General features: G+C 53.8%; 2 protein-coding genes across 7 annotated transcripts; both read right to left on the reverse strand.

Moving 5' to 3' along the window:
• Nucleotides 1–287: 287 nt before the first annotated feature.
• GBA1 (glucosylceramidase beta 1) lies at nucleotides 288–4,639 on the reverse strand. Its single transcript, XM_025997219.2, has 11 exons — nucleotides 4,454–4,639; nucleotides 4,069–4,156; nucleotides 3,654–3,845; nucleotides 3,385–3,531; nucleotides 2,942–3,075; nucleotides 2,551–2,723; nucleotides 2,081–2,318; nucleotides 1,538–1,762; nucleotides 983–1,146; nucleotides 547–663; nucleotides 288–457 (listed from the first exon to the last, which is right to left on the reverse strand). The coding sequence occupies exons 1-11, from the start codon at nucleotides 4,478–4,480 to the stop codon at nucleotides 352–354; spliced, it is 1,611 nt and encodes a 536-aa protein (XP_025853004.1). The 5' UTR covers nucleotides 4,481–4,639; the 3' UTR covers nucleotides 288–351.
• A 12,627-nt stretch (nucleotides 4,640–17,266) lies between these two features.
• On the reverse strand, nucleotides 17,267–22,894 carry ENTREP3 (endosomal transmembrane epsin interactor 3). 6 transcript variants are annotated; one of them, XM_025997225.2, is made up of 12 exons: nucleotides 22,132–22,894; nucleotides 21,876–21,932; nucleotides 21,634–21,744; nucleotides 21,409–21,528; nucleotides 21,143–21,250; nucleotides 20,447–20,619; nucleotides 20,219–20,318; nucleotides 19,835–19,904; nucleotides 19,094–19,648; nucleotides 18,444–18,512; nucleotides 18,095–18,348; nucleotides 17,267–18,003 (listed from the first exon to the last, which is right to left on the reverse strand). In XM_025997225.2, the coding sequence occupies exons 1-12, from the start codon at nucleotides 22,354–22,356 to the stop codon at nucleotides 17,830–17,832; spliced, it is 2,016 nt and encodes a 671-aa protein (XP_025853010.2). In that variant the 5' UTR covers nucleotides 22,357–22,894; the 3' UTR covers nucleotides 17,267–17,829. The 6 variants fall into 6 exon arrangements, with proteins under 6 accessions (XP_025853010.2, XP_072589620.1, XP_025853009.2 ...); XM_072733519.1 differs by having other exon boundaries at nucleotides 21,876–21,960; nucleotides 22,132–22,888; XM_025997224.2 differs by having other exon boundaries at nucleotides 20,447–20,622; nucleotides 22,132–22,885.
• Nucleotides 22,895–23,188: the final 294 nt, after the last annotated feature.

A 23,188-nucleotide genomic window follows, 5' to 3' on the forward strand; every position in this document is an offset into this window, starting at 1 on the left:
TTTCCTTTCCTTAACCACCCCCACCCCTAGCTTGTGTTTGTACAGACGGTGAGCTCACCCTGGGCCTGGGCCCAGTTTCCACGGGAGCCAGCACATAGCACACACTCACACAGCTTGGGGGTAGGGCTACTGGGGCTTCCCTGCCCTCTCCCAAGGGGCCTCTAGCCCTCTGGCCTGCCCCCCCAACATGAGCTGGGGGAGAGTGAGTCACCCAAACCACTGCTCCCGGGCTTACATCACCTATGTTCACCCCAGCCCTCCTAGGTCCTCTTTAGCCACAGACAGCATGGGAGCCAACTGTCCTTTTAATGCCCCAGCTGAGCCCCAGCCCTGCTTGGGCATCTGCCCCAGTCACTGGCGACGCCACAGATAGGTATGAATGGAGTAGCCTGGAGAGAGCGTCTCCACGAAGCCCACGGCAGGGTCCTTGATGGTGAGAGGCACATCCTTCGAGGACCTGGGGAAGGAAAGAAAGAGGCTCAGCGCTTGGGCCATCAAAGCTGCTGTCCCAGCCCCAGCCCAATTCCCAGGCCCTGCCACTCTCACCGGTTTAACACAACCACAACTGCAGAGCCGTCAGGACGTGTCAGTGCCACAGTGTCCAAGCCATTCTTCTTGCTGGCTGCCAGCCCCACTCTCTGGGAGCCCTCTGGGATGAACTTGCTGAAGTGGGAACAAGCATGGTCAGTGACTCCAGCCTCGCCCCTCCGGGCTGGAGCCCACTCCCTTGAGAGCAGCCCCTGTCAGCCCCTCACCTGAGAAGTCTCTCTACCCACTGTCCACCCCAGAGCCCTTCCCATCCCCTGCATCGGGTATTCAGGGCTTGTCGGCTGCCACCTGCTCACTTCCTGCCTGGATGGGGCAGGAGGGACAGCGGTGCCTCTCCCCAGCTCCCACCCTAAATGTCTGCATGGGGCCACATAAGCCCAGTGCAGGAGATCCCAGGCCTGGTGTGGAGTCGGGGCACCTGCCCTCCACTCACCTGAAGTGGCCAAGGTGGTAGAACATGGGCTGTTTATAGAACACATCTTTGGTGATGTCGACGATGATGGGGCTGTCGACAAAGTTGCGCACCCAGTTGGGCCCTCCTTCCAGGTTCAGGGCAAGGTTCCAGTCGGTCCAGCCAACCACGTGGTAGAGGAGGTTCTGGGGTGGGAGCAGGGCAGAAAGAAACGCTCCACATGGGGTCCCCGGAGGATATAGTTAAGGGGTGCACAAACGAAACAAGCTACAATGGTGCCCTGGCCCTGGGAGGGGCACCCTACACCCTCAATACCTAAGGAGGGGGATGGTGAGGACAGAGGCGTCAAAAGAGAAGCTGAGGAATCAGGGCAGATGTGACTGCCCTAGATGCAGGCGTTAAGGGAGGGTAACGGGGTATGCATATCCGTGAGGCGAAGGCACCATAGGGAATCATGACATCCCAACATGTGCCCTAAAGAGCAAATCAGCTGGACCAGCTGGGGAAGGGGCCTTCTGTTGGTGAGAGGAAGAGGGTCTGTGGTGGTCTGCTCGACAGGAAGGCCTGGGGGCTCACCGTGATGATGCTGTGGCTGTACTGCACCCCTCGGTCCCAAGAGCCCAGCCGCACACTCTGCTCCCAGAACTTGGAGCCCACACAGGCCTCTGAGGCAAAAAGCATTGTGTTGGGGAACAGGCGGTGTGTCTCCCCCAGTGTGGCTTTCGCTGGAGCCAGAAAGTCCAGGTACCAATGTACAGCAATGCCATGGACGTACTTAGCTGCCTCTGGGTCTGCCAGTACCTGTACAGGGAAGGCCAGAGATGCCTGGGGAAAGGGGCCACCAAAGCTGAGCCTGGCATGGAGGGTTCTGGAAACAGCACTGGGGACCGGAGGAAGGGGCAGAGGGATGCAGGCAACTAGAGGGACCCCTGGGGCCCTGGAGACGCAGAGAAGGTCAGCACCTGTCAGCCCCTATCAGCACCCAGGGGAGCCACCAGGGTGCCTGGCTCCAGCCCAGGAAATTCTAGGAGTCAGGAGTTGGGGCAGAGAAGACACTACAGGAGCCAGCCACCTGGATGTCGGGATCACTGGGATAGCCCTGGAGACCCTGGGCCTTACCACCTGGGCCCAGTGGGGCAGCAGCAAGCGCTGGTCATCTAGTATGAGCAGACGGATGTCATGGTGTGTACTGTTGGCCAGGGCAGGACCCAGGTCCCGGGCAATGAAGTCTCGCTGGTGTTCAGGGGTGAAGCCCAAGCACTGGAAAGGGTATCCGCTGAAAAGCCCTGCGGAAGGCTCATTCTCTGCCGTCACTGCCCAGAACTGCAACTTGTGCTCTGCATAGGCGTCCAGGAACCTAGCAGGGGAGAGGGTGTGAGTGTGCCTAGCCAAGGAAGGCAAGCGAGACTCGAGAATAGGAAGCCCATCGAGGTGGGGGGAACCGGCAGGCCAAATCCAAAAGGCCCAGGAGGTAGAAAGGTGACCTGAGGACTCAGATCTGGGGGTGACCCAGGCCCAGGGGTGGGGCAGAGATGAGGGTGTCCAAGAGGGGATCTGGTCCAGACCCCATGGCCTTGCAGTTCCCTTACTTAACAAAGTATCTGGCCCACGTCTGGTGGTAGAGATCCCCAGGCTGACCCTTGAGTGACCCCTTCCCATTCACTGCCCCGTTGGTCTTCAGCCAAGTGGGTGATGTCCAGGGACTGGCGAAGAGTGACACAGGGTGCTGGGCCAGTTCCAGGGCTTGGTGAATCAGGGGTATCTAGAGAATGGAGGTGAGGGCAGAGATACCCAGAGCTGGAACATGGATAGACTGGCCCAACCAGTGCATCAGGCCTAACCATCGGCCCCCGCCCTGCCCACCCCCTCCCCTTGAACACAACAGAGAGCAGGGGGCAGGTTCCAGCTCTCTCTGCAGACTGCTGTTGCCTGAGGCTTCTCTCCCAGCAGCCATCAACTCCCCAAGGGCCGAGTACCCACCTTGAGCTTGATGTCTTCCTCAGGGAGGCTGAAGTTATGCAACTGGAAGTCATCATGAGTGTCATCATAGGTGTAGGTGCGGATGGAGAAGTCACAGCTGGCCATGGGTACCCGGATGATGTTGTACTCGATTCCTGTAGAAAAGGCAGGCCAAGCTATGAGGGTCTGGGTCAGTGGAAGCACGTGAGACCTAGCCTGCCACTTACCAGTCCTAAATTATGACTGAGGTAGGACAAAGGGAGCCTGGGCTCCTGAGCTGAGCCTGTAGGGCCAGGCCTTCTGAGCCTCAGCAACTCTAAGCACTCAGTGAGAGTCAGGCAGGACAATCTTACTTCACTGGGCATTAAGAGAGGACCCAAATGTTGGGGATGGGTGGAAGTCACGGTCAATGGAAAGGTCAAAGTGTCAATCGCACTATGTCATCATGTTCCCCTTCTCCTCACCTTCTGCAGAGAAATAGGATTTGAGTAGCAAATTCCGGGCAGAGGGTGACAAGGCGAGGATGTTGAGGGCAGCTGCATCCGTCATGGCCCCTCCAAATCCCTTGACCTTCTGGAACTTCTGATCTGGCTGCAGGGTCAGTAGCAGCCCTGAGAACACGCAAGGCAGTGGAAGGGTCTCAGTGCCTCAGGGAGGAAAGTGTGGTGGTCACCAGTGTGATTCTGCTCCAGGGAGATCCCAACCTGCATTTGGGGGTGAGGGGTGGAGTCACCTGTGCCCGTGTGGTTGGACCGGATGGTCCCCAGACTCAGCTCCATTCGGCGCCCGCTGCGTGTGCTCTCATACCGGCTGAAGGTGCCAGGGGCAGGCAGGGCCAGGGGGTCAAGAGAGTCACAGTATGTGGCATTGCAGACACAGACTACTGAGCTGTAGCCAAAGCTTTTAGGGATGCAGGGGCGGGCACCTGGGAAGGAAGGAGCACAAGTCGAGGCTATAGGATGAAGATCGAGAAGGGACATGCTGGTTGGGATCCTGATCTCAAAAACCCTCTCACTGTGCCCCCACCCCAAGGTGGGTCCCCATCACTCAAAAGGGTTTATGTAACACCTACTGGAGCTCCAGTATACTGGAAGATGACCAAGGACCCTCAGGCAGAAGGAGCCCGGGGCTCTCCGTGACTCACTCACCTGATACCCATGATACTGCCTGAAGTAGAAGCAATCCCATGAGGCTGGCAGCCATGATGCTTACCCTGCCCAGGGACTGGAGACGGTCCTGAGAACAGAATGACGAGTGGCTGGAAGGCAGGCCCCTCTCTGTCCCCCAGCGGCTCCCCTTTGGGCCGCGTGCCCACAGCCCAGTCTCCCACCTTCCTTTAACTGGGACAGGACAAGGCCCACAGACACTGGGTGCTGCCCACCCCAACCAGGCTCTTCTCCCCTCTTCCCAACTACCCCTCCATCAAAGGGCCACGATCGCCTGGGTTGGAAGAGACTGTCATTCATTGAATTCCAGAGTCTGGAAGGCCAGGATTCCAGAAGCAGCGTGACAAGACCAATTGGGAGCACTTACCTCTCTGGGAGGACTGGAAAGCTCCATCACCAGGTGAGGGGACTGCAGGGTTCCCAAGCCTTGGAAGGATAGAGGATCCACTAAATAAAAACAGGGATGCAGGTGCCAGCGGTAACTATAGACACCGGATTAGCCCTGCAGGTTTAATTCCGGCAGAGGGGAGTGAATGGGTCATGTGATAACTCTGGGCGAGTCACATGATACAGGAAGTGAAGCAACTGCAGCCATACTTGTAGAGGGCGGCTTGCTTCCTCCTGGCTGTTGACTACCGGTCTTAAGAACTTCTGGAACGCACATTTGGATGACAACCTCAGGAAGAATCTAAATCAAAGATCCGAGTGCAAAGTGAAGTAGAGGCTCCCAAGTCCCTGAGGCTGGGAGCCACAGCAGGCACTCTGCTTTCTTGAGAAAAAAAATTTTAAGTAATACCTAATAAAGATGGGATGCCTGGCTGGCTCAGTTGATAGAGCACTACTCTTAGTCTCGGGGTCATGAGTTCAAGCCCCATGTTGGGCACAGAGCTTACTTAAAAAATAAATTAAGGGGTTCCTGGGTGCATCAAGTCAGGGAAGTGTCTGCCTTGGGCTCAGGTCGTGATCTCAGGGTCCTGGGATCAAGTCCCACATGGGGCACCCTGCTCAGTGGGGAGTCTGTTTCTCCTTCTTCCCCTCCTCCCTGCTTGTGCTCCCTTTCTCTTTCTCTCTTTCTCTGTCTCTCAAATAAATGAATAAAATCTTTTTAAAAAATAAAAATAGGGATCCGTGGGTGGCTCAGCGGTTTGAGCACAAACCTTCGGTCCAGGGCATGATTCTGGAGTCCCAGGATTGAGTCCCACATTGGGCTCCCTGTGTGGAGCCTGCTTCTCCCTCTGCCTGTGTCTCTGCCTCTCTCTCTTTTTCTGTGTCTCTCATGAATAAATAAAATCTTTTTTAAAAAAATAAAAAAATAGGGATCCCTGGGTGGTGCAGCCGTTTGGCGCCTGCCTTTGGCCCAGGGCGTGATCCTGGAGGCCTGGGATCGAATCCCACATTGGGCTCCCTGCATGGAGCCTGCTTCTCCCTCTGCCTGTGTCTCTGCCTCTCTCTCTCTCTCTCTTTCTCTCTCTCTCTCTCTCTCTGTGACTATCATAAATAAAAATAATAATAATAAATAAAAATAAAATAAAATAAAATAATAAATTTAAACATTAAAGAGAAAAATAAGGCAATACTAGGTGGGTGGGGGGATGGGGTAACTGGAGGATGGACATAAAGGAGGGCTCCTGAGGTGATGAGCACTGGGTGTTATATGCAACTGAAAAATTATTGAATACTACATCTGAAACTAAGTATGAACTATATGTTGGCTAATTAAATTTAAATAAAAATAAAGTAGGGATCCCTGGGTGGCGCAGCGGTTTAGCGCCTGTCTTTGGCCCAGGGCGCGATCCTGGAGACCCGGGATCGAATCCCACATCGGGCTCCCGGTGCATGGAGCCTGCTTCTCCCTCTGCCTGTGTCTCTGCCTCTCTCTCTCTCTCTGTGACTATCATAAATAAATAAAATAAAATAAAAATTTTTTTTAAATCAAAAAAAAATTTTAAAAATAAAGTAATACTAAGAAAGGTGATACTAAGAAAACATGTTCACCCTCAGTATACTGGGAGATGATTAATGACGTGGGAAACAAAGGCAGAAGAAAATATTAAATTTCCTTTCTACCTGCAGCCCACTGACAGGTCCTTGAAACAGGCAGAGTGACATTCCTCTAGGGACTCAGCTGCCTAGATGTTAATATTTTGCTGAGGGACACCTGGGTGGCTCAGCAGTTGTAGGCTTCCTGCACAGAGCCTACTTCTCCCTCTGCCTGTGTCTCTGCCTCTCTCTCTCTCTCTCTCTTTGTCTCTCATGAATAAATAAATAAAATCATTAAAAAATATTTTGCTGAGGACAACAGGCAGTCTCAACTTAAGTCTACCTTAACATATAAAAATTCCTTTGGAGGGACGCCTGGGTGGCTCAGCGGTTTAGCATCTGCCTTTGGTCCAGGGTGTGATCCTGGAGTCCCAGGATCGAGTCCCATATCAGGCTCCCTGCATGGAGCCTGCTTCTCCTTCTACCTATGTCTCTGCTTCTCTCTGTGTGTCTCTCATGAATAAATAAAATCTTTAAAAAAGAATTCCTTTGGAAACCTGCTTTATCTCTACCCCCCGCCCCGAGATACATGTTGGTGACCATTACCCAAGCATATGACCCACCAATGAACGTCCAAAGGGTTTCATGACTCAGGCTTTATTAGACAGTAATAAATGACCTTTCCCAACAACAGCTAGCCCCTTCAAGATCCTGGAAACCTCGCTTCAAAATTCCTTAGAGACATATACTATACCTACCCTCTGCCAACTTGGAAGTTTACAATGGGCCACTCCTCAGGACCCCAGGGTGGCTCTTCCTGCCCATGGGTCCCATCTCTGGGTTTTTGTTATTGTTGTTGTTGTTTAAAGATTTTATTTATTTATTCATGAGAGACGCAGAGAGAGAGGCAGAGATATAAGCAGATGGAGAAGCAGGCTCCATGCAGGGAGCCCGATGTGGGACTCGATTCCAGCATCCTGGGATCACACCCTGGGCCAAAGGCAGATGCTCAACCACTGAGCCACCCAGGTGTCCCATCTGGGAGTTTAATAAGACCATCTTTTCACACCAAACACATCTCAAAAATTCTTTCTTGGCCATCGGCTTGAAACCTTAACACTTATGGTACATCAGTTAAGGTATAGTTTGCCCTACAGAGGGTTGAGAGGCAGGGGAGTCAGGCAGGTACACGAGTAGTCACAGATAAAGACAAGCCAGGGGCATCTGGGTGGCTCAGTCAGTGAAGCATCTGCCTTTGGCTCAGGTCATGATCTCAGGGACCTGGGATCAAGCCCATGTTGGCTCCCTGCTCAGCGCAGTCTGCTTGTCCTTCTCCCTCTGCTCCTCCCCCTGCTCATGCTCTCTGTCTCTCAAATAAATAAATAAATAAATAAATAAATAAATAAAATCTAAAAAAAATTCCAAACAGATAAAGACAAGTTACCAGGTGTTCATGGAGTGACCCTTCATGCTGGGAGTGACCCAGGAAGGCTTCACAAAGGAGAAGGGGTGGAAGAGCAGGGAGGACAGGCCCTGGGCAGAGGGCCAGCATCACTGGAGGGAGGGAGTCACCAACATCGCGGGACAACATGTTTTGTCATCAGATGAGGACTGTCATAACTGGTTTTCATTTCTCACAGAACAGGGAGGTTGTATGAGGCAGTTCAGAAGCTGGAAAGTGTACACGGCTGTATCCTCAGTGGTTGTGAGACAGAGGCTGTCCACAATGCCACATGACCACAGCACCTGTGGCTTAGTGGGAGTGACACACACAGCTGTGACCGACCAGCTCTAGCTCTTGGAGCCGATTTGCTCACCTATAGAATGGAGGCAATACCACCACCTCTCAGGGTAGCTCCTGGAGTCAGTAGCCCTAGTAGGTGCCCAGGAACTGCTTCTTTGTTGTGCCTTTTTGGCTTTTTTTTTTTTAAGATTTTATTTATTTATTTATTCATGAGAGAGAGAGGAGAGAGACAGACAGAGAGAGAGAGAGAGAGAGAGAGGCAGAGACACAGGAAGAGGCTCCATGCAGGGAGCCCAATGCAGGACTCAATCCCCATTCTCCAGGATCAGGCCCTGGGCCAAAGACGGCGCTAAACCGCTGAGCCACCCGGGCTGCCCACTTTTGGCTTTTTAAATTATTTCAGTGAAAACTTCCAGACACACTGTGGGCAAAATTGATTCTCTCTTCTAGGTTCCTACAGCACTGATGCCGATTATCAGCGAGGTTAGCCAGGCTTGGATCCTGGCTCTACAGCTTACTAGCTGACTGACCTTCAGGCAATTTCTTAACCATACTGAGCCATATCCAGTGCACTCCAAATGAGCTGACACCTGCGATGTCCTCAAGTGTGGGAGACTCGGCTGCATCATTTGTGGTAGTTGGGAGCTGCATTCTGTCTTCCCTCTGACCGTAAAGTGGCTCGATATGGAGTCACGATCTTATTGCAGCACAGAGCTTGCAGTCCTGAGTTTCCATGCAAGTTCAGTCTTCTTTGGGAACAGTTTCGCCCCTAGAAGAAGCAGTGAGTCTTTGTGTGTGACTAACCTGGTTCATAGCCCTTCTCTGTCCTACCTTCCTGGCCGGGAGGAGAGTGGCCCAGTTCCCACTCTCAGGGCAGAAAGGGCATTTGATATGGCCCAAAGGAGGATGAGTAGAGTCTGTGAGGGTTTCTGAAGTCTGTTTCGAAGCAGCAGGGGCAGGTGCCCAGGAGGGCACTTGACTGTGACAGTGTCTGGAAATCTGTGCCCCTTCCCCCAAGGAATCCTGCTCAGCCATTTGAGCGTAGTGGCAACTCAACCTCACACATTTGTTGAGAGCTTTAAGTATGATATTGTGTGTGTCTAGTACACTGCCTGGCACCAAATATCGGAACAGATGAGGTCTGTGTTTAATTCTGTGAAGGCACATCTTACTCCACGCAGATGGTCAAGCCCAGAGTGGGCAGGTGCCAAAGCGTTGAACTGAAGTGAATCATCACCACGCCAGCACTTGCCCCATCCTGACTTCCTATTTCTCCAGAAATCACTCTCCTGCAAGGGCCTTGCTCTCTGGAGGTGAGCAGTTGACACCCAACACCTTATTGCCCTCCAATTCATTAATTCCACAGCATATATTAAGCACATACTACATCCGGCCCTGCCCGCTTGCTCCTAGGCTGTAAAGCCCCCATCCCTGCCCTGTTTCACTCTGCAGGCACAGAGTTTGTCTCTTGTTTCTTCTCCTTACCCTTCAGTTTGTAAAAATTCTCCAGCACCAGGGCACCTGGTGGGCTCTGTCAGTGCAACATGTGAGTTTTGATCTTGGGGTTGTGGGTTCAAGTGCCACACTAGGTGTCGGTATTGCTTTAAAAATAAAGTCTTAAAAATTACATTTTGGGGTGTCTGCGTGGCTCAGTCAGTGAAGCATCTGCCTTCAGCTCAGGTCATGATTCCGGGGTCCTGGTATCAAGCCCCACATCGAGGCTCCTCTCCTTCTGCCCCTCCCTTTGCTCACTCACGCTCCCTGTCTCTGTTTCAAATGAATAAATTAAATCTTTAAAAAGAAGAAACCAGATTCATATCCAGAATCCCATGACACACACCACATATTTCAGGAAAACCTCTGGTGTCCCAGACACTATGCTAGACACTGGCTATTTTGAAAACCTGCAGTGGGGATCCCTGGGTGGTGCAGCGGTTTGGCGCCTGCCTTTGGCCCAGGGCGCGATCCTGGAGACCCGGGATCGAATCCCACGTCGGGCTCCCAGTGCATGGAGCCTGCTTCTCCCTCTGCCTGTGTCTCTGCCTCTCTCTCTCTCTCTGTGACTATCATAAATAAATAAAAATTAAAAAAAAAATGAAAACCTGCAGTGTTCATATTGTTTTAAATCATTCCTTGTCTTCATGGAGTGTTCTACTCGACCAAGCTGAAGCCTGCTTTGGCTTCTAAAGGACGTGCTGATTGCGTGGCAGCATTTCTGGATCCTTTTCTCCAAAGGTATCAGTCAGGGGATGCGGCTCAGTAGTGAGCTGGCCTGGAGAATTTCCTGGGCAGCTCTTGCTCTGTGGGCAAGCTTCACCTTCTCCAGCCTGGGAGGTCTCAGCCCAAAAGCTCTCAAGCACCTCCTCTCCCTAGCAAGTATTTCCTAGCATACTCTCTCCTCCGCTGAAATGAATGTAAAGAGGATTTACTTATACACCTAATTTAAAAGAATAAACAGTTACCTTAACTGGAATATTAAGAAAGAGTATGGGACAAATTTTTATTATAAAATATGTTTTCAGTAAGTAAATGCTTAGGCCCCATCATCTAAAAGACATAATGTAGTCAGATCTTGTGCTAACCTAAAGGGAATAAATGGGATTTAATAGAAGCAAAAACGGGCCACAAATTAATAATTTATAAGCAATGTATGTCATTTTCACAATATGTGATTATCACTGTGCTACAAATACATAAAATATATGACAAATCAAAATATTTAAGGGGGCGCCTGGCTGGCTCAGTTTGTGGAGCATGTGACGTAAGTTCGATCCCCACATTGGGTACAGAGATTACTTAAAAATAGAATCTTAAAAAAAAAGGAGAAACTTTTATAGTATGCAAATTACACCTCAATGAAGTTAGCATAAAGTGTATTGCGTATTTGTGGTTGGTTGGTTGCTTTTGCAAGGATCTGCACTAGTACACGGAAACTCTTTTCAATAACATATTTTACACAGCTGGAGGCGTGTAAAATACTGAGAAGACAGATTACGATAAATACTGAGAAGACAGATACAATAATTTCAGGATGAAGGACTGTCTTTACGCTTTCTTCTTCATGATGATCTGCTAAATTATTGGGCTTTCCCCTCTCCTCCCAAAAAGCTTCATGTAAAACTTCCCTTTATGGGATGCTTGGGTGGCTCAAATGGTTGAGCGTCTGCCTTTGGCTCAGGGTGTGTTCCCAGGGTCCTGGGATTGAGTCCCACAGCGGGTTCCCTGCATGGATCCTGCTTCTCCTTCTGCCTTCTGTGTCTCTGCCTCTCTCTCTGCGTGTGTGTGTGTGTGTGCGTGTGTCTCATGAATAAATAGATAAAAATCTTAAAAAAAAAAAAAAAAAACCTTCACTTTATTATTATATGATAAAGTCCTACTCAAATTTAAAGGCTTAAATTCGATTTTTACTTTGACCATGTTGTTGAGCAGAACACTCCAAAATCAAGTAGAATGAGAGATGGTTTTTCCTCCCGTGGGACAGTAATGCGCTTTCTGGAATGTCTGCCTTTCCTGTCCTGGTGCCCCAAAGTTCTCAGATTACCTTCTTGCTGATAGCTGTCCCCGCTAAAGACACAAGGTTTCAGGACGCCCCCTAGGGGGCGACTGAAGACCATTGCCCTGGGGCACCCCCTCCAATATCTAGATCTGCTGGCGGTGGCCACCAGGGGCGCGCGAGGTGGCCTAGACACCCTCCTCAGTCCCCTTTGCACAGCACTTTTAAAAGACTTAGTTGAACTCTAGAGAGGGCATCTGGGAACGAAACATAAACGACAAGAAGTACAAAAATAGTTTGGCTGAGCCAGCACCACAGCTCTGAGCCCACTTTGCCCGCCCTGTACTGGGCTGTAGGCTTTGCTCAGATGCAAGCTCCAGTGAGGGAGATGGCTACCTGTTCTTTAGGCCTCAGACCAGCTCCCAAGGGAGGAGATGCCTTCCCAGGCCCAGGTCACCCCCACAGTCAAGTCAAAGAGAGGTATTTTCTCATTCCACCCACTGCAGAGCAGGAGATCAAAAAGTTTTTACTAGATGAATGAATCCATCAACCTTATCAATCCAGCTAGAATACATCCCTTACTTACTAGGGTGTGGTTTCGTCCCTGGATTCATCTGATTAACCAACCCTCTCCCCACAGCCTTATTGAGATATAACTGACATATCACAATTGGTAAGTTTAGGGTGTACAATGTGATGATTTGATACATGTGCATACTGCAAAATAAAGTTAGTTTGATTCACCAACTCTTCACCAATACACCTAGCATTGAGGGAAGGCCTGGGGCAAACTGAAAGTACTTGTTTGTACCCTGCATGCTATCCTGTAAGTTTCTCAAGAGAACAGCCGCCAATCTTTCATGAAGTCTTCTCACAACCATTGGCCTGACCACTTCACATCACCAATGAAATGCACGAGGCACAGAGAAACCACAGAGCAGTAAGTGGCAGAGAGTCGAACCTCATTTCAGATATGTCCTGTTCTGAAGCCCAGGAAGCTCTCAGCTGCCACGTCACCTGGTCTCCCAGGCACCTGAGCAGTGTGTCAGTCTTCCTCAAAGGTGATAACTGGTTGCAGAGCAAATTTCCTGGTTCCTTTTTCTTTGAAACCTCAAAGCTCCTCCCTCAGAGGCAAGGGCAGGATGGGGCCTCACTGTACACAATGAGAAGACAGTGAGATCTAACAGAGATACAGCTGAGGCTGCAGGAAGGATCGGCTCCCACGCTGAACACCAGGGAACTGCCCTCGTGTTCCGTCCTGCTCTGAGCCTCCCATGCAAGGTGGTGATGAGGCCCATAGAAGATAAGAATGTTTGTGAACTGGAAAGTTCCATGGAAAATTCAGAAAGGAATCAGGAGTTACTCAGCCTCCGGGTACAGTTCCAGGATCTTCTACACAAAATCCCTACCTCCAACCTCGCCCGATCCAGTCGCCACCATTTCTCTCTTGTTCCCTTGAAGAGAGGCAGGATGGAAGGTTGTTTCAGTGTGGACGGTGGAGGACTGTTTGGGCCTAAAATCCTTGCTCTGTCACTCACTAGACCTGAGATACTGGGAAGTGATTTGACTTCTCTGGGCTTTGTTCCCTCATCTCCAGAAGCATTGCCTCAAGGGTTTTTGTGAGGGTTTAATGCAACAATGTACATGATATGATTTGTAGCCAAACTCCTTCAGCACTTCCTGCACTCACAGGCCATCTCTGGCCTTCTCTGCTCAGGAGCATCACTTGCCAAGGTCACTAATGATCTCTGTTGCTGAGTCCAACGGGTGATGTTCAGCTCTTATTTGACTTGACTCTACCTCAGGGGACACATGACTTTCCTCTTCTTGAAGCATGCTCTTGTTTTCACGACTCCATACTCTACTGGTTGAGATTTTACCCCACTTCTTTGGCTGTTCCTTCTCTTTGCCGGCACCCCCTCCTCTTTCCTTCTATGGGTGTCCCTTTGAGGGTCTGTCCTAGACTGCTCTCCCCATGCATCATGCTCCCTCCAGGACACAATACCATGCTTTTATTGCTTCCTAGTCGCTTTTGGTTCCAAAATCTCCACCTCCAATCCCAATCTTTCTCCTGGGATTGACTCTATGATGGGACTCAGCTCCCCAGATCTTTCCTCTGGGTGTCTCAGACACGTCAGCAGGACCATCATGAGGTCATCCTCTGCTCCAGCCAAGCCACTCTTCCTCCTGTGTTCTCTTCCCATGAATGCAACTGCTTCTTCCCAGAATCTGGAGCTCATCCTTGACTCTGTCTTCTCTGTATCCTTATCCCCATTATTTCTTCTAAACTACTGAAACATCTCTCTCTTGGTCTCTTAACCTCTACTTTCTCTTCCAATCCATTCCCCAAGAACTGGATTTTCTAACTAAAATACAAATTCTGAAGTCTCCTCTCTCTCTCTCTCTCTCCTAAATTCCTTTGGTGGCCCCATACTGCCCTTAAGAGAGGTTATGGGACCTGGCCTCTTGTCCCACCCTCATTTCTCACCTGTCTACTTCCACTTTATGCTCCAACAACATTTCCTCTTATAAGCCATATTTCATCTCACCTCTGCTCTCCCTTTCACCATGAGTACTTCCTTTTTCTCCTTTCTCTCTCTCAAAAAAAATGAAGTACTCCTTTTAATCATTGAGGCCTGAGATTTAATGTCACTGCCATCAGAACCATCTTCCTCACACCTCTGCTAGGGCTAGGCATCCTTGCTATGTGCTCCCCAATTCACACATTCAACAAATAATCATTGAACATTTATTTATATATGCCAGACACTCTTCTAGGTCTTGGGGATACAGCAACAAATAGAGTGCTAACGTCCTTGGCCCTATGGCGCTTATATTTGAGTGGAGATCGGAGACAAAACACAGATAATTCCAGGTGGCTGGTGGCCATGAGAATTACAAAGCAAAATAAAGGATAGAGCATGCTGGACAGAGCCAGTGAGGGGGCTAGTGAGGAGTTTGGAGGAAAAGCTTGGTTGCCAAATTGGTGACCACATAATGAGTCTAAATTTTGTTCTAAGATGGAAATTCACCGGAGAGTTTGTTGCAGGAAAATGCCAAGATTAGATTTATATTTTCAAAATATCACTTTGGCTGCTGTGTAGAAATCTGACTGAAAGGAGCAGCTGCAAGCCAGGAAGACCAGCCTCTTCCCCCTTGTTCTGTATCCCTTCCGCAGACTCTTCCTTCAGCAGTGCACTTCACCTCCAGTCGGACTCCTTAATGCTTAATGCTCGTGATACAAGCTCACAGCCCTGCCTGTCATGGGCAGTTTAACACGGTTGTAATGAATCCTACCAGTGGGGAAGCCCGTTGTTAGTGTAGTGACAAGTGTGTCCTGCCCCCCCCCCCCCCCCCCCCCCCCCCCCGCCACCGCGGCCCCGCCGCATCCCCAGCGGCTCCCTAGTCCCCCTCCTGGCCCCGCCCCATTCCCCCTCTCAGGCCCGCCCTATTCTTTCTGCAGACCCGCCCCACCCCCAACCCTGGCACCACCCCCCAGCCCTGGCACGCCCGGCAGGGCCCCATCCCCGCCGCCAGCAGTGCCTGGCGCTGGTCCCGTGCTCGGTGTACGTTTGTCGAATGACTAAATAATCTATTTTGTTTTTTAAGATTTTATTTATTTATTCATGTGAGACACATACACAGAGGCAAGAGACACAGGCAGAGGGAGAAGCAGGCTCCATGCAGGGAGTCTGATGTGGGACTCGATCCCGGGACTCCAGGATCACGCCCTGGGCTGAAGGCAGGCGCTAAACCGCTGAGTCACCCAGGGATCCCCAAGAATGGATAAATTATGAGCTTCCCACTGCACCTCTCAAAAAAACAGGCGGATGGAGAGCATTTAAAGATTGCATCCCCTCTCCACTAGTGTAAGAGGGCCATTCCTACAATTAATAACAACGATGATGAAAAGGGGAACTCCAAACTCAGGGAGGGGAAAATGAATCCAACACGCCTGCCGCCGCCGAGGGGACACAAAGCGTCAGCCGGAGGCGAAGGGAAAGCCCTGCACCGCCCACGCTGTGGGGAGGCTGCAAGGAGCTCAGCACAACCAAGGCTGCAACCAGCCCAGCCGCAGCCCCTCGATGCGCAGCCGCGGGACGCGCGGGGCGGTGGGGCGGGGCCTCGAGTCACTGGGAGGCGGGAAGCGGGCCCTTTCCGCACGCCCATTGGTCTTCCTCGGGATGGACTGCTCTCGCTGACCAATCGTATCACAGATAGGGCGCAAGCGTATTCGGGAGTCCACGCGAACGAGCGCGCGGAAGGCAAGAAGCGCGCATGCGCCTCGGCGGCTAGCTGGCGGTAACGGGCGGGGTGGGTGGATTCTCTCAGCGAGTCCCGCCCTGCGAGGCTCCGCTGCATCCCGGAGGTTCTCAGGGAGCCTCGGGACCGGGAATGTTCAGTGCCCAGAAACTGCCCCACTGGGAACCCCCGTCTCCGCCTCCTCCTACCCCGAGTTGTTGTGCGGCCGCGCCCTGACCCGCTCGAGGTTGTGAATTATTGAAGAAGCTGTGCAGCCTGACGCCTCCCCGCCGTGGCCGCCCCGCCCCGCCCCGCCTCGCCCTTCTAGTCGCTGTTACCCCAGCGCAGCGAGCTACACCAGCAAGAGGTTACCCTAGGTAGTGGTAATCCTAGATAGTGCTGAGTGCTCAGAAAAACGTGGCACTGACAGAATGACTGGTGCCCGGCGCCCAGGTGACGAGGGCACAGCTGCGGGGCGTGGCGGTTGAACGTAGGGGACGAGCAGGTGCACAAGCCTCTGTGTGAGGCCATTTGGCTGGAGCAGAGAGGCTATAGCTGACCATAGCCTGCTCAGGAGTTTGGAGAGTATCCAAATACACCTTGATGTGACATGATTTCTTATCACTCTGCCAAGGGGAGAGATTTTTAGGAAGAGTGGAAATAGTTAAGAGGCTGGGATCGAGAGAGGGGCTTGAACCTCCCTAGGTAGCTGGTGAAACAGCTGAATTCATGAATTCAGGAGAGGAGTGGGCGTGTTGGATGAGGGAAAAGATGAAATCAGGACGATTCCAAAGCTTCTGAAATGTGCAGCTGGGTGAATGGTGGTGCTGTTTATTGAGATGAGAACAGGTGCTGGGGATGGGACTCAAGGTTCATCTGTGGCCATGGTGAGTCTGAGGTGACCATTGGAGACCCAGGCAGACCTGTCAAGTTGGATGTTGGAGCTCTTGGAGAGGGATCAAGGAGGGAGTTATGCATGGACATGTAGATGGGTACTTAAAGCCATGGATTTTGATAGTGCCACTTGCAGACAGAGGGCAGACAGAAAACAGAAGAGGGCCAAGGGGAAAGCCCTGGGGTTCTCCAGCATCACAACAGCCCAGCAGAGGTGTAGGAGCTGCCAAAGGAAATCCAAAAAGTGTGGAGAGGGAAAGTAGGAGTATGATTACTTCAAAGACAAGAAAGGGCAAAATCCAAGAGAAACAACGTGGATTACCTGGGCTAAATGTTTCTCAGGAGTCAAGTGACATGCAGGCAGAGAAATAGCCTTTGAGTCTGAAACCCTTTTTGGTTACTGAACACTTTTTCAAGAGCAGTGCCTAGGGAGAGATGGGATGGAGCCTGACTGTGGAGTGTTCCAAGAAGAGGAGGGAAGGGAGAAAACATTTCACTATGAAAAGGAGCACAGATACAGATAGCTGGAAATAAATGTCTTGAGAGTTTTCCTTTTTTTTTTTTTTTTTTTAAGATTTTATTTATTCATGAGAGAGACAGAGAGAGAGAGAGAGATGCAGAGACACAAGCAGAGGAAGAAGCAGGCTCCATGCAAGGAGCCCGATATGGGACTCAATTCTGGGACTGCGGGATCACACCCTGAGCCAAAGGCAGATGCCCAATTACTGAGCCACCCAGGCAACCCTTGAGAACTTTTTAACTATGACTATGAGTCATAACTATAACTATGAACAAATTTCAGTGGTGACAAAGAATGATCCAGAAGAGAAGGGGAAAACTGAAATTTATTGAGGACTTATTTAGTATATTAAGAGCTTTACAAACATTCATCTTCACAAGGTTTTACAGAGCAGGCAATTGAGGTTAAATACTTTGCCCAAGGTCATGCAGCTAGACGAGGCAGAGCTGAGAGCCACCCAGATTTCTCTGACTCTTCATGCCTTACCACCCCATCGCACAGGCACACCGCCCTGTATGCTGAAGCACTGGGATATGCCTCTGCTCTGGCTATAGAGTCCCTGTCGAATCGGAGAGCTTTCATGCTAGGGGATGGGACTTTTATTTTCCTCTTCCAATGCTGTAAGCAGGGGTCTCTCCCCCTCAACAGCCTGACTACCCATGCAGCACAGTAGCTCTCCCAGTCCAGAGGGGCCCAGGCAAGCAGCAGGAACCCCCAGAGGTAGGAGGCAAAGGTATACTTCGGGGGGTGTTCAGCGGGTTTCTTTGTGTCAGCCAGTGCATGGGGTGCTAGAGGTTGTTGGTCCCAACCATCTGGTGCCTGTGGCCCCAGCATTCATCTGGATATGTTCAGAGTGGCAAGAAGCCCAGGTCAGATTCCAGTCTCCCGGCTGCCCCCACTGAGGCTGAGGCTGTGGGGGCGGGTACCCCGTTCTAGCCGGCGGCCAGACAGGAGGCGCCGCAGGGAAGAGCCGGAGCTCAGGTCACCACAGCTGCGAAGGTGGAGGCTCTCTCGGCCTGGCCGGCCCCATGGGCTCCGGGGCACCTAGAAGGGGGCACAGGACAGGGCATCAGTGAGGTTCAGCCTGAAGCTCCAGGCTTTCCTAGGTATCTTCCCAGATTCCCATAATTCCTACCTGCTTAAGCCCATGGGCCCCATTCCCACTGGGGTCTGGGGCCTTCTTGGACATCTGAAAGAAACGAGTGACCAAGCCCCGGCCTGGCCAGCTGCTCTTTAGGTCTCCCAGGGAGTGGGCGGGTGCAGGGCCGGAGGGCAGGGGGACTTTCTGAAAGGTGGGCATGGGGCGCCGTTTCTCAGCTGAGCGGGCACGAAGCAACTTGGGTGAAGGGCAGCGGGCTAGACGGAAGAGGCAGGCTTCAGAGCAGAGCCCTGGAGAGAGAGAGGAAGGGAAGATGGGAAGGAAGTGCACAAAGGGCCAGGCAGCACTCCCTGCCCACCCCCAACCCCCCAACCACAGGCCTGACCTGTATCTGCGGAGGAAACGGAAGCAGCTTCTTCCTCAAGCACTTTGGTATAAAGGTCCCTGAAGTCAGCTGGGGAGTAGAGGGAGGGAGTGGAGGTGCCCTGTGGATATGCCCACCGACCCACAGCCCTGCTTGGAGAGACTCAAGCCCAGCCCCCACACTCCATCCTCAACCATGGAGGCACCACCTCTGCCCACGTCTGCCAGAAACCTGATGGTAGAGCCCAGTGACACAGGGGCCAAAGCGCTGGTTGGCGGCTGTGTGCTCCACCTGCCTGATACCTGATGCCTCAGGGCAGGGATGAGCACCTTCTGTGCCAGTGCTCAGATCCTCCTGGCATCACCTCATTCCTCAGTAACTATAGCACCTGGGCTGCACACTGCTGCTACACCCCGTTAACAGGCAGGAAGCCGAGGCTTGGGGGTTAACTAGTTCCAGCTGTGAGCTGTGGAATGTGTTTTCAGAAAATGTCCTCCTCTCTTGGCTACTCGGCTACTGATGGTGCTTTAGGAGGTGTCTACTGCAGGAGTGACCTCGCCCTTTCTTCCTCCCCAGGCACCTCACAGCATCCCTGAGGCCTGGGAGTACCACAGGCCCTCTCACTGCCCTGCCTGCCCCCTCCTGAACCTTGAGGGGTGTGGGGTGCTTACCGGTGTCGCTGGAGGTGGTGATACCTGGGTCACTGTGGGACCGAGGCAGCAGCAGCGGTGGCGGCACAGGAGCCGGGTGAGGAGGCCGCTGCCCCGGCGGGGTGAGGGAACCTGAGCTGTCGCTGAAGCGGCGAGTGGGACCGCGGGCTGGAGGGGCTGTGGGGGCTTGGGGCCGGCTGCCTCCGCGGGGGACCCGCCGCCTCAGCTCAGGGAAGCAGGGTCCCACCCAGGGCGGCCAGCCCTCCAGCCGGTGGCAGCTGCGGGCGGTTGTGGGGGCGCCCAGAGGCGGTGGGGCCTCAGGGGCAGAGCAGGAGTAGGAGCGGGCAGCCCGCGGGGGCCGCTGAGGCAGGGGGCTGTCCTCGAAGGGGCCCCGCAGGCCGCAGTCCAGGCTGAGGCAGTAGCCAGCTCGGCTGCGCTGGATGGAGCGGAAGAGCACGTAGTCGACGGATCGCACGGAGCCCTGCAGCTCCAGCAGGCAGGAGTCCTCCGATGGGCTGGAGCCCCCGGGGAAGTCACCAATGGCTGACAGCACCAGAGACCCGCTATCCATGGACACTGTGAGTGGCGGCGGTGGGCACGGGGTGGCATCAGAAACCCGGTAGGGGCCACTCCACCTCCAGTTCTTCACCCCCCCGCGGCGGGGGGCTGCTGATCAAGTCCAGAAGCCCCCAACCCGGCCCCACCCACCTCTGTTTTCCCAGGCAGCCCAGCCGGAGTCCACCCTCCCGGCCTTCTGCTCACCATCTACAATGGAGGCCACGCGATCGCAGATGCAGGAGCTATCGTGAAGCTGAGGATCAAACAGAGTGGCCTGCAGAAAATACAAGTGTCAAGGGGCCAGCTGGTGTGATGGACAGAACTCTGAAGACTGAGATTTCAGGCCCACTTGGCCACTCTGTACAGGTCAGTTATGTGGGCCTCAGTTTTCACATCTGTAAAATAGAAGTAATAGTTCCTACCCCTGCCCCCACCAAATCAGGCTCCAGGGAAGACCAAAGATGACCATGGATGTGCTGGTGCTATCAAGATGTGACAACTGCTGTTTCCCTGTCCAGCAACAGCAGCTCCCTCAGCTTTTCAGGCTCTCTCCCCAGCTCCCCAGACCACCCTAAGCCCTGCTCTCACCTGGCTGTCTCCTCGTAGCCCCATGACAGCCTCATAAGAAGGGGGGCAGTCGGTAGGGTACAAGGGCACTGGACTGTCCATGGAGCCATTGTAGGTGATGCTGGCAAAATGAGGGAGAGTAAGAAGCTTGGAGAAGCATTCCTAATCCACAGTGCTCCCTCCCCACCAGTCCAGGCTGCAGCCCCAGCTCCCTTCCTCAGTTCCCAGTAGGAACCCACCAGGTCTCACCTCTGCGCATCTGTTTCGGAGCTACAGGTGTACTCTGGGGGATAGTAGGGCGGAGGGGGTACTGGTGGTACAAATTCTTCCAAATCCAGCATGGTGTGCAGGAGAGGGGCTGGGGGCGACGATGCACAGCCCAGGGACCCCAAAGGGCCAGAGACTGAGCGCTCAGGGGCCAGCTGCTGGGGAGCAAGCAGGTCAGCAAGCCTGGTTTCTGGGAGTCCAGCTCCTAGGCTCCCAAAATCTTCCATGTTTCCCTGGCCCTGCCCTCTCCCTCAGCCAGAACTGGCTCCTCTCTGCCCCAGCCATCTAGAAAGTCCTCCACTTTATGGGCTTACCTACACTCAGAACTGCCACCTGTCTTCTGCCCCCACTAGAACATCAACCCTTTATCCTTGTCCCCATCTAGGATCTTCTGGACTCCACCCAAGGGCAGTCCCATTGTCTAATGTTCCCTCTCTGGGCTGACTAACATCACATAATTCTCTCACTCCCCGTCCTTCCCCTCCTCATCATTCCTTGGACCACCTAAATATCCCTACACTAGATACATATATACACTAGAGATCCCTACACTATACTGCCTAATAAGTGGTGCTCAGAAGCCCAGCACTGTAGCCACCATCCCCTCAAGCCCAATCCCAGCACACACACATCCCTACCCCCATCACACCTGCTCGGCTTTGACCCTGGCCCCCTCACCGTGTGCACAAGGTCCAGGGAGAAGATTTGGATGCAGCAGATGATAGCTGAGAGGGTACAGATGATGGCGGCACAAATGGTCAGCCCACAGACACTGAAGAGCAGGTTCTGAAAGCAAGAGTGGAAGAGGGATGTGAGCGGGGCCTAGGGAGGGGTGAATCTCACCAGTTCTGGGTCCCTGAGAACCCCAGAAAGGGAGGCAAAAGTGAAAGCCAGGAGAATGATAGGAGAGAAAAGAATGAATGAGGCAGGGAGAGCACGCTCACCTTGAGGGCTCCTCGGGCTTCGTCACAGGTGGAGTTAGAGGCAACTTTCAGTTCCTGGCCTGACTCTGGGCAGGGCCGGAGGAGGGGAACGGAGGGGCAGCACACACAGACCTTTCCTTCCTGGGTGGCAGTGAGGAGGGTGAAGCAGCCCAAGTCAGGACAAAACCAGGTGTCCTGCACAGCTCCCCCCACCAGTTCTTTCAGGCTTTCCTTTCTCAGTCTTACCATGGAGCAGTCTTGGAAGTCTCGGGCCAGCTGAGCATTCTTACAGGAGAGAACAGAGCCAGCCATACTGAGCATGACACAGAGCACGGAAAGCAGGGAGAAGAAGGAGATCTGGGGGAAGCAGGTGCACACTCAGGGCTGGAGCCCTCATTCAGGCCAGTTCTCTTCTCGGGGGCATAAGTGGGCATCCCCTCCGGTGCTGGGCACCTGACTCCCAGTGGGCACCAGACCCCAACACCTACCACTAAAGTGAATGGCCGCTTCCAAGACACAACGCCAACTACCCCGGAGAACGCCAGCTGGGGACAGAGTGGGTACAGGCTCAGCCTGGCAAGGGGGAGGCACATGAGTGAGCCCCTCACCACAGGGCGTGCCCAGCCCTGTAAGAAGACAGAAGCCCAGAAGAAGAAGGAGAGGCCAGCATTTGGACTGGCAGCTAATATGGAGGGGTGGGGCCCCAGGAGCCTACCCCACCCAAGGACTGTGCACCCAACTCACCGAGAACCCAGCCCAAGATGGGCAGGACCTCTTGATGCTCTCAGTGGTGGTGACGGAGGAGGCCACCATGCTGAAGGTGACCACCAGGACGCCCAGGAGCACCTGGGCCAGCCCTAGCGTGAGCAGGGCCTGCAGCCAGGGTCGGTGGAGGCGGAGGTGGGTAAGGCCCCGGGTGCTGGGTCGGCTGGTCAGCGAGCGGCTGGAGTCACTGGGTGAGGGCATCATGCCTGCTGCCCGGTTGCCTGCGCCTCGCTCGGCCTCCACTGTCGCTTGGGAGCATCTCAGAGGTGCCCAAGGCCCCCTCGTCCCTCCTCTCCACCCTCTTTGCTCTAGAACCCACCTCCCGGATGGGGCCCCTGGGGCATGGCCTAGAGCATCCAGCTGGGCGGGGGCCCAAGGGAGGGGCGTCGCGGAGGGATCGCGGAGCGCTCCCTCCCCACCGCGGGCACCGGACGGGCACCGTGCCCGGGACGGCGATGAGGTCGCTGGGGCGCCGGCTCATCGCATCTCCCTGGAGAACAGGGGCGCCGAGAAGGGCAGGTCCAGGAGCGGCCGCGGTCCGGAACCCGGGGAAAGGCGGGGAGGGTAGAGGCGAGGAGGGTGGAAGGAAGAGGGGAGGGGTCCTGGAGTCCGAGACCGTCTGTCGGGGAGAGGCCGGGGCGCCACCGGCTGCGGGGCACCCCGCCCCGCAACCCGCGACACGCTGCGCTCCCCAGCCCGGGCGGCAGCAGGTCCTGCCCGGCGGCGGGGGCGGGGCGGGGGCGGGGCTGCGCGGTGCACCCCGGGAGTCCGCGTCGGCCTGCAGGCCCGGTGCAGGGGGGCGGGGCGGGCCAGGGCACCCCGGGAGCCAGTATCTGCCCGCGATCCTGGTACAGGGGGCGGCCGGCAGGGGTGGGGCGCCCCAGGAGCCCACGTACGCCCGCAGGCCTGGTGCAGGGGTGCTCTGCCCGCCTCCCCAGGCCTGGGGCCCGATCCCAGCCCCGCCCAGCCTCTGGGGCCCTGGGCCTGCAGCGTCCCCAGCAGAGGCGGCAGCACCTTCCGGGTGTGGAGCGGAATC

Source organism: Vulpes vulpes, chromosome 13, assembly GCF_048418805.1.
Source record: "Vulpes vulpes isolate BD-2025 chromosome 13, VulVul3, whole genome shotgun sequence".
Classification (NCBI taxonomy): Eukaryota; Metazoa; Chordata; class Mammalia; order Carnivora; family Canidae; genus Vulpes; species Vulpes vulpes.